We start from the raw sequence: 10,349 nt of genomic DNA on the forward strand, positions 1-10,349 counted from the left end.
TTAAGACAAAAAAAATATGTATTACTACAAAATAATGTAAAATTCAAAATTTATATTTAAATTAGTATATTATTTTACTTTACACAGCAGCACTAAAATTATAATACTTAGGTTTTTATATATTTACTTGCAAGAGGTAAATCCTCAAGCTTTTATTTTGGAGAAAAACTATTGGTATTGTTGTATCAATACTGCATAAAATGAGTACTGAAACCCTTTCAAATGTTTCAGTATCAATACGTATAGAAATCAATTCGGTATTTTTGGCAACACCACTCAAAGTATGAGCAATAATAACAGTGATGCTTGCCTTATCAAACACCATTAACTAGTGACATTTCAGAAATAACTAGAAAAGCGTAAAGGAACCTGTTTCAGAGACTGTAAGTCGACTTAGTTCTCTGTCCAGCTCCTCATCTGTGATGCCTAGACTGGAATCAGGCACGGAGGGCAGAGACCGGACAAAATCAGCATCCGGGATACCCGTTTTCCTTGGAGGAGAAATAGGACGCGTCGGGACCACTGGGAGCACGTCGTTATCTGGGATGGTTTTCTCCAATAATGACTTCAGCTCCTCTTCCAACTCCTCTGAATCCTCACCTATGAGCACATGAAGCATTAGTTTTTAAGGCAGCTTTATGGGAAAGACTGTTCCAGCTCAACTGTGAAAGCGTGAAGGTATTGTCATTCATTAATGAACAGTAGAAGCCTAATCACACTCATTATTCCACACCCATGAAAAGTTCTCATGGTCCGCAGACAATGCTGATATACAGAATTCATCTGGGAGATGCATATAGTCTAAAACAAAGTGAAATTTGTATACCAGAATCCAACGCCCCACTGGCAAGAGTCTGGTTGACTTCATCCTGAGTGTCGCATAACTGTGCAAAAAAACAAACAAATAGGAAATAAAGAACTTTTATATAATGTATAATTATATTCTAACTAATAAAGCATAAACAATGCAAGTTTCTGATGAATCACCTCCTGTATCTGATCAACCAGGTTCTCTGCTCGCTCCACAGTCACACCCTTCAGTGAGATTCTCAGAGCCGCCACACCTGCCTGGTATGCCTGCATCACCTGCTCACACATATGAAAACATTTCATTAAGCCAAGCATAATGGATATGCTTCAATGTTTTAATGTGACATCTGTGGTGTGCATCAACAACAAAACGATTTGCATTTAAATTACTGGAGAAATCATGCATAAGTCACCGGTTATGGCATTTTGATTAAAAATTGCGAGGTAAAAATGAAAATATACACAGATGAATCATTCACAGTAAGATAAATAACATGCATTTAAAAAACTGATAGGGTGAATTTTCATTTCATTCTGACTTCAATGTCAAATATGACAAAAACCAAGGTTTCATGTCTGACTGAATGAGAATTCTGTCATCGTTTACTCACACTCATGTTGCTCCAAACCCATATGCTACTATTTTTCTTTGGAACAAAAGCAAAAGTAGGTATTTTAAAGAGTAAACATACAGCTCTCTTCCTGTCAGGGATTCATCACAGTCACTTCAGTCACCATCCAGGATAATTACCCATACAATAACAGTTCATTGTGATTATTTCATCTGTCAAGCCCCAAAAAGACAAAAACACCATATGACTAATGAGCTTAATTCCAAGGAGGAAGAATAATAACTTCAATTTCAGTCACACAAAGCTTTTGTATTTTGCTCAAAATTTATAATCGTGATTATTAATCACGATTATTGTCATTTGAGGAATTTCTTTTTTCATTTAACATTTTTACATTTCTCTTTACGTGTACTCATACAACTTCTATGCATAGTTTAATTTACCTCATATAGTTTCCTGATGAATTATAATAAACACTCTCTACATTATGAAAACTAGCAAAACAAGATGCTTCTCTCAAAAGCTAAACCTGTGAAATTTTTAATATTAACCCATTAATTCAACATGATGTTAATGTTTTTGGTTTAAAGCAACAACAAAAATGACTTTGTATTGTGACACGGAGGTTGCATAAGTGCATTTATTCAGCAACCAACCGCAATCGCAAACAATAGAGATCATCAGTGAGAAGGTTTGAAACAGCAAACAGCGCAAACGGCTGCGTAAAGGAACACAGACTAACTGTACTGCACTTTTACAGATCGCTGAACTCCAACTTACATGTTTGCTGGTGTTTTCAAATCATCAGCGCTTTTTCCGCAGTGTAAGAGAGCGCATGCGAATGGCTGGCAGATTGGGGAGATTAAGTAAAACTGGGGGGAACAAATGTGTCTATTTAAAAGAAAAGCTCTGATTGGAGGATTTAAACTCTTGACATCTGGCAACCCTTAACAAGCCTGCTCGTGGAGATAATGCAAATGTCAAATTATGAAGAAGAAAAAAAAGACAGACGTGGTGAAGTGTGGGTGACGTTCACTGCTGATGGACAACAGCATGTGTTGACACTCACAGCAGACCGTCAGTGGATCTGTGTGTTTGTGCATCTCACCAGGCGGTCAGTTTGGGAGTTTGCTATTCTGTCCAGGATCCCCTTGACCGTCTCGAGCTGAGCAAACAGACGATCTGCTTTCTTCTCCACCCGCTTGCTCCCACGTAAACATCTCAGGGCCTGTGACAGGAAAAAGTGGGAACCATTAAAACACTTTTCTCGCCTATTACAATAAATAGGCACAAAACACAAAAGTGTGCTCATACCTGTGATTTCTTTCCCTCTTTAAGCAGCGATTTTGCCTGCTGCTTACACCTGCACATTAGACAATACATTATTTAGCTGCAGCGCCATTGTAATTACCAATCATGTCACAAAAATGACACCTGACCGGAATAACATCAATACAATTTGGATGAACTGGCTCACTTTTCTGCTTCCTGTCCCAACGCCTCCACCCTCTCCTCCAGAAGCTTCTCGCTGCGCTGGAGCTGATAGATGCCCAGGTCCACCTCGCTGACGGAAGACACACGGCCCTGTCCTGCCTGACTAAACTTCACCAGCTATACATGGACATGGTCAAAAGTTTCATTAGAACTGAGCAATCTGAAACCAAACAAGTGCTAAAAGTTACTAATCAACCAATCAGTTGCATGTGATTTTAGTGACACATTTAGAGCACTGATTATTAATACTTAAAGGGGTCATATGACGTTGCTAAAAATAATATTATTTTGTGTATTTGGTGTAATGCAATGTCTTTATACGGTTTAAGGTTCAAAAAACACATTAACGCCTTTTTTCTTTGCGTGAACATTTGGGCACATTATGCAAATCTTCCCACATCGTGACATAGATATGTGGGGGCGTGTTAGAACGAGTCGTTTTAGGTAGGAGTGGCTGACTCTTAACTTTTATAAAGAATATCTCTTTGGATTTGAGACTTTAGTCTTTGCAACTTTACAGATCTTCTTTATGCACCAAGAGCTCCTAACACTCCGAAGAGAAAGGAAAAATTGAAATCGCATCATATGACCCCTTTAATGCATACTTAATGCAAATTTAATGCATCTTTGCAGAACAGAAAAGTCAAAAAACAATAAATAAATAAACGGTAGTGTAGTGAGGAATGACTAAAAATGGTATAACCTGTGTTATTACCTACAGAATTTTCAAAATGCATCAATTTTCTGTCCTAAAGTCTTTGTGGCTACATCAAGGTTCGCTCTTGTACACAAACACACCTTCTCGCCTTCATGGAGTGAGACGGTGACATGTTTCTCTCTCTGTAGCTGCAGCAGAGCCAGGCAGAGCGAGCTTTCATCCGGACAGATGTGTGAGGAGAGAGCACGCAGCTCTTGGAAAGACAGCAGAGAGTGTGTTGCTAAAGGAGAAGCCCGATATACTGCCAACAGTGCAACAGCCTTTTCCTGCAAGAGGAAAAACAGCCTACGCTCAGCTCTGACTGATAACCACCTGTGCAGGCCATATAAATAATATACAGTGGGGTCCAAAAGTGTGTTTTTTTTTATTACAAATTATATCATCATAAAAATGTAAGTTAAAAATGGGAGTGAAAAAATAAATTTGAGAATGTCTTAGTATTCGTTAGGTTATTTGGACAGCAGCACTTTGCAGTAAATGAATGTATATGTTCAGTGCAAAATGCAATGCAAATCAACAGACCACACTATTTTGATACATCAATAAATGACTTCACAGGAAGAGGGAAATTTACCACTCATTTCACAACACAAAGTTTGACTTAAACGGTTAGTTCACCCAAAAATGAAAATTAGCCCATAAATTACTCGCCCTCAAGGCATCCTAGGAGTATATTACTATCTTCTTTCAGACGAATCCAGTCGGAGTTATATTAAAAATTGTCTTTGATCTTTCAAGCTGTTTAATGGCAGTCAGCAGGTGTTGCATGCATCAGTCCAAAAGAAGTGAAATAAAAAGCGCCCATCCATAAAAAAGTGTCTCACACGGCTCCGGGGGGTGAACAAAGGCCTCCTGTAGCGAATCGATGCGGTTTTGTAAGAAAAATATCCATATTCAAAACGTAATAATCACTTGAATGTAGCTTGCGCCAACAGTTGTACACAGAAGCAGCTCCAGGCGGATGACGTATGAGTTCAGTGCTGCGCATGCGCCGTGAGTCTCGTGAAAACCAACGTTTGTTAACAGGATCAAAGGAAGCAAAGTTTCCTTACTTTAGCAAAGGAAAACCAGTCTCCTCTTGGCTTATATCGAAATCCTCCGACATTCTTCTTTACAAATCCTCGTTTTGTACTTCTAATTAGTCACCATTGTTTTGTTTTGATCTCTCCCCTGCGCTTCCGTGTTCGTCACTTCTGAGCGGCGCATGCGCAAAGCCTACCTCATACGTCATCCGCCCGGAGCTGCTTCCGTGTACAACAGTGAGCGCAAGCTACATTAAATTGATTATTACGTTTTAAATATGGATATTTTTCTTACAAAAACGCATTGATTCGCTACAGGAGGCCTTTGTTCACCCCCCGGAGCCGTGTGAGACACTTTTATTATGGATGGATGCGCTTTATTTCACTTCTTTTGTACTGAAGCACTGCAACACCTGCTGACTGCCATTAAACAGCTTGGCAGATCAAAGACAATTTTTAATATAACTCCGACTGGATTCGTCTGAAAGAAGAAAGTCATATACACCTAGGATGCCTTGAGGTTGAGTAATTTATGGGCTAATTTTCATTTTTGGGTGAACTAGCTCTTTAAATAAATGGGGTGAAAAGATTCTCTTGAACAGCTACACTGTGGTTCAAACGTTTGGGGTCGGTAAGTTTTTTTATGTTTTGAAAGAAGTCTCTTATGCTCACCCAGGCTTAAATTATTTACAGTAAATACACAAATAACAGTAATATTGTGAAATATTACAATTTAAAATAACTGTTTTTTTATTGTAATATCTTTTAAAACGTAATTTATTCCTGTGAGTCAAAGCTGAATTTTCAGCATCATTCTCATATCTCGCAATTCTGACTTTACAATTGTGCAGTTATAAAGTCAGAATTGCGAAATTCTGAGTTTTTTCTCGCAATTGCGATTTTATATCTCGCAATTCTGACTTTCTTTTTTTCTCACAATTGCGAGTTCATATCTCGCAATTATGAATTTTTTTCTCAGAATTGCAAGTTATAAAGTAAGAATTAAGAAACTCGCAATTCCAATAAAAAAAGTCAGAATTGTGAGTTTATATCTCGCAATTCTGACTTTATAACTCGCAATTGCGTGTTATAAAGTCAGAATTGGGAGATAAAAAGTTGCATTTACCTTGTTTTATTTTTTATTTAGTGGCCGAAACGGGCTTCCATACAAAACCCTCTTTTGGTGGTTAAAAAAAACTATTGTCAAGATTTACTAAAGACATGCAGTGAAACATTAGCGACAATAAGGTGTGGATACAGTTATTTTTGTGGCTTACCTTATTACATAAGCATCTGTAAGAGTTTTACAAGAATCATGCAAGGTGATTTACTAAGGTTTGCGTTTAATATACTGGCAACTGTGTCATTATTTACCAACCCAAAAAAAAAAAAGCATGTCTTAACCCATCTTGAGTAGATTACACATGATCATCATCAGCTCTTCTTGTTTGCGACCCTACACTGATTTGCGCTACCCTTAGTAGACTGCATTGCTCATTATGGAAACATCTTCCACTCCCTGTTTAGTAAATCTGGCCATAAATTAATTTCTTTCAAATAATAAAAAAATAATCGTACTGACCCCAAACATTTGAGAGGTAGTGTATAAATGCTGGAAATGGGCATTAATGGGTACTTATGCTATGGGTTTTACACTTACTTTCACCAGTTCTATCACAACGAACGATTCCTCCAGTGGGACCCTCCCACTGCCCAGCAGAGCAGACAGAGTCCATTTCAGAGGTCGAACCAACAAGAGTCCGACTCCCCACGACAACCAGCCCAAGTCTACGTTTGCAGCAAAGTCTGATTCCTTCTGAACCTTACCACCTCTAGAAGGACAATAAAACAAATCCCAATGGCATGCCATAAATCCATGTCACGATTAAACATCACGATCTACTGTGCTTGAGGTGACAGTGACTTACCTGATCATGCTCTGAAGGACAGTACTCAAGCCCAGAGGAACAGAGCCCTTCCTCCTGAAGCTCTCATTCAGCTCCTGCAGATTCACACACACCGGACCGTGTCTCCTGCAGTGATCAATGATCAGAGGACTCCAGAAGTCTATCTTCCCATCCCAGTCTGTACAGTCAACATCTCGGTTCTCTTTAAAGGCAGAGAACAAGAAAGCCATTCGCTCGTCATCCTCCCAGTCCGGGGGGACCCACACATCCCTCTTCTCCACTGACACCGACATTGAGCTGCGATTGAAAGGGTTTGAATGATTACTGTCCTAGTGAAAAAGAAGCACACTTTAGCATACCTTCAAAATGAGTTCTAATTTAGGAAAGAATATATTTAAGTGGAAACCTGATGTAATGTTTTTGGACACTTAACCGCATGTTATTTGCAATTAAATGAACATGTATTATAGTTAAAATGTATATCAAATGTAATTAGTTTTGACTTAAGAGTGATTTTTTTTATCTACTTATGTAGGACTTAAGTGCATTTTATATCATTTCTAAAAATGTACTTTTACTTCTTAAATATATTTGTAGTAACATATTTTTGATTTTGCACACTTAAATGTATTAACTTTAAATGAAATATTAAAAAACACTACAGTTAAAATTCCAATCCAGTATTTTACACGTGTCAACACATCAAAATAAGTGTACTTCTTTAAAACATGACAAACTATTATTAAAACAATTATTTAAAATTATTTACTTTAAAGATTTCAATTTGACATTATTATAAAGAGCCCGGCCTTTTTAAAAGTGTACTTAAGTGTGTTAAGAAACAGTCATGAAAGTGTACTCTTTTTTTCCCATTTAAGTTGCTTATCTTCAGTAATATTATATCTGCAAGTACAGTTGATTTAAAAGTATACTTTTAAGATTTTAAGTACACTACAAGGGTACACACAATACAATCAAGCACACTTCTTTTTCACAAGTGTGGCATGTATCATATTGAAATGCATGAAGGGTTGGTGAAAATAACATAGATTGCTTTTATTATCTTTTTAATGTTTAAAATGTAAGATGGTTCAGAAGTAAATGTACGTATTACTGGTCGTCATTTTAATCGCCCACGCCAAATGAAGCTTAACAGCACAAATGTTCAATTTCTCAACATGAACTCATAAATTAGCACGCCTAATAATCATAAAATAATGCATTTTTATGTTCAATCGTAATAGATGAAATATAGCATGCAAGACACTGCTGTCACTTCATGTGAAAGCAGTGTGTAGCAGTTTAACTAGTAAATATGCACAAGTGATCACGGTCAGGTTTGCTGGCAAGTGCACAGACCAAAACCAAATAACTCAATGTAACGAGCCTGACAACCTTGAAGATATAATGCCGTGTGTCAAAATCTAGTGAGCTGAAGGGCTATGATGCCTGATACATGCTGTCTAGGTAGGAAGCTCACTAGGTAGCCAAAAAACTAGATGTAGGTTAAGATTCAAGCTCAGACCTCAAGTTCAAGCAGCTGGATCAAGTTCTCAGCTAAAATCTCCTCAGTGTTTGTCGTGACATCCATCGGCGGGAATCCACATACTGCTTAAATCATCGGCGGTGGAGAGAGGAACGCCAAAAGCTCCGTTTTGTTTTTTTTTAAATACCGTTTAACTGTATGCTAAAGATGACAACACCTCACCCGGAAGACAACAACACTGCTCTTCTTCCTCTGCCCGTCAGGACGAGACCACTGATGGCAGCTTACTGCCACCTCGCGGCGGAAACACGCTATTAGAAAACACTGACATCAGGGCTGCAGTTGAACTGTGGTAATCAAACAGAAGTGTGCTTAATTGTGTAGAATGCATGCATGTAGCGTACTTCAATACTAAAAGTATATAAAAAAAAAACAGTACTTGCATTTAATGTAATATTAACAGAGTGCGATTTGCCCCTGCTTTTGATATCCCGTTCATTTTCTGTTTTATTCAAGCACTGTAAAACGTGTGTCAAACTACTAGGCCTACTTATTCTGGACTAAGATGGAATGCAGATCATAATTTGTCGGGATAGATGGCTGAAATATGTTCAAAATGTTTGAAAGCCTATCTCACGGGGCCCGTAAACTGTGTAAATACGTTTTATAGTTCATTTTAGCCTATATTTCTACATTACCTATTACAATTGAAATAATGACATTGTCGTTCAAATATCAGTCATCTCAAATCGCAATGAAATAAAAATGCACTTAAGTGTACTTAGAGAGAGTAGCTAGGCTACACTTTAATGACTATGTTCAAGTAGGCTACTTTTTTAAAAAGTGCACTTTGTAATAATGTCAACTTAAATTTAAATAATTTAAAATGCATTTCAATATTTTGTCCTGCTTTAAAGAAAGAGGCTACATTTATTTTGATTTGTTGACTATACTGCATTTACAGTTATTAATTAATAACGGCCTATAGGTAAAATGTGCTTAGGGTTAGTTGCTCTTAATTTACTATCACTAAAGTATATGTGTAACAAGGACAGTGTTTCTGAAACTTTACAGATACTTAAAGTACTACTTAAGTGCGTCAAAGAAAAAGAAAAAAAAACACTCTTTAAGTTCAACTAACTGAATATTTGAACAACTATATTATATATACTATATAACAATATTTAAATACATATTTGAACTATAGGCCTAATACCTACATTTTCATTTAAGTATAAATAACATGCAATTACTAAACTGTGAACTAAAAACGAAGTCAGTTCACACTTAAGTATATTTATAAAAAATATATATATAATACATAACATCATAAATTATATTCTGAATATATTTGATGTTTATCATCATAGGTTATCCAACAGAAATACCGTTGCTGTTTTTATTAATAAGTTGTTTATTTCAATAGTTCAGATGCATTTATATTCAGAATTAATATGTTTAGCATTATTAGACTATAAAAAACATATCCTGCTGTTTGGATAATTTGTCAAAATCCTCCAGTGACTCCTGTGTCAGTAAAATCAGCTTCAAATGGACTTTTTCCTAAGTTAAAATTACAAAAAAAAAAAAAAATTATAATACAGGCTGCATGATAACATATGTGATTAAACATTTACACAGACATTTTAACAGCACAACGAGTTCCTAAAATGTCATTAGAGTGATTTTTCAAGTGAATTTGATTACTTTGTTCTTCTAATGTTAACATTTTCATTTGTAGTTCATTACAATAATTAAAAAATAATGTGTGTTACAGTTTCATATAAAGTGACCCACCCACATGAAAAAATACTATAGTAATTTATAGTAAATACTATAGTGTTTTTGAACCATACTATAGTAAAGTGTATTATACTGTATATATTATAGTATTTACAATACTTTTTTAATGTATGCTACAGCATACTGTAGTATTAACTATAGTGAACTGATAAACTGTAATAAATACTGTAGTATACTTAAAAATAGCAAATACGTTTAGCTTTAAGCCATTTAATATAACATTTATTATTTGAACAACAATTGTCTGCGCATGTATTGCAGTAAATGATAGAAAAGTAAAGCTATGTCACAAAATAAATTTGAAATATCAGTTCATAAATATCACAGAAAATGCAATGTAAGACTTCCGTAAACATATCAGCAAGTGTATGTGCTAAAATGAATATCTTCTTCGGCTGACTGGTTTCTTTTTGGCAGCCCTCTGCTTGTCAGAATCAGGCCTTCTCACCCAGCAGAGGAAACGGAAGCACTGATGACTTTAGTTGCTTTATGGAGTAGCTAGTCTTTTGCAGGTGGCTCTGTTCGGGAGGCCCAATC

General features: G+C 36.4%; 1 protein-coding gene across 3 annotated transcripts in view; it reads right to left on the reverse strand.

Moving 5' to 3' along the window:
* The window catches only part of LOC107678414 (charged multivesicular body protein 7-like), a 9,449-nt gene extending 1,162 nt beyond the window's left edge, over nt 1-8,287 (reverse strand). Inside the window, exons 1-10 of one of the 3 annotated variants that reach the window (XM_016473657.1) lie at nt 8,049-8,287; nt 6,545-6,852; nt 6,277-6,448; nt 3,675-3,860; nt 2,860-2,993; nt 2,697-2,745; nt 2,491-2,610; nt 988-1,086; nt 827-884; nt 370-600 (exon numbers count right to left, since the gene is read on the reverse strand). In XM_016473657.1, the coding sequence (XP_016329143.1) occupies nt 370-600; nt 827-884; nt 988-1,086; nt 2,491-2,610; nt 2,697-2,745; nt 2,860-2,993; nt 3,675-3,860; nt 6,277-6,448; nt 6,545-6,852; nt 8,049-8,114 (1,423 nt within the window). In that variant the 5' untranslated portion in view covers nt 8,115-8,287. Of the gene's footprint in view, nt 1-369; nt 601-826; nt 885-987; nt 1,087-2,490; nt 2,611-2,696; nt 2,746-2,859; nt 2,994-3,674; nt 3,861-6,276; nt 6,449-6,544; nt 6,853-8,003 lie in introns of all 3 variants that reach the window. The other 2 variants (XM_016473658.1, XM_016473659.1) reach the window with 2 other exon arrangements.
* Between the last annotated feature and the right edge of the window lie 2,062 nt (nt 8,288-10,349).

This window comes from Sinocyclocheilus anshuiensis, unplaced genomic scaffold, assembly GCF_001515605.1.
Source record: "Sinocyclocheilus anshuiensis isolate Anshui unplaced genomic scaffold, SAMN03320099.WGS_v1.1 scaffold112, whole genome shotgun sequence".
Classification (NCBI taxonomy): domain Eukaryota; kingdom Metazoa; phylum Chordata; class Actinopteri; order Cypriniformes; family Cyprinidae; genus Sinocyclocheilus; species Sinocyclocheilus anshuiensis.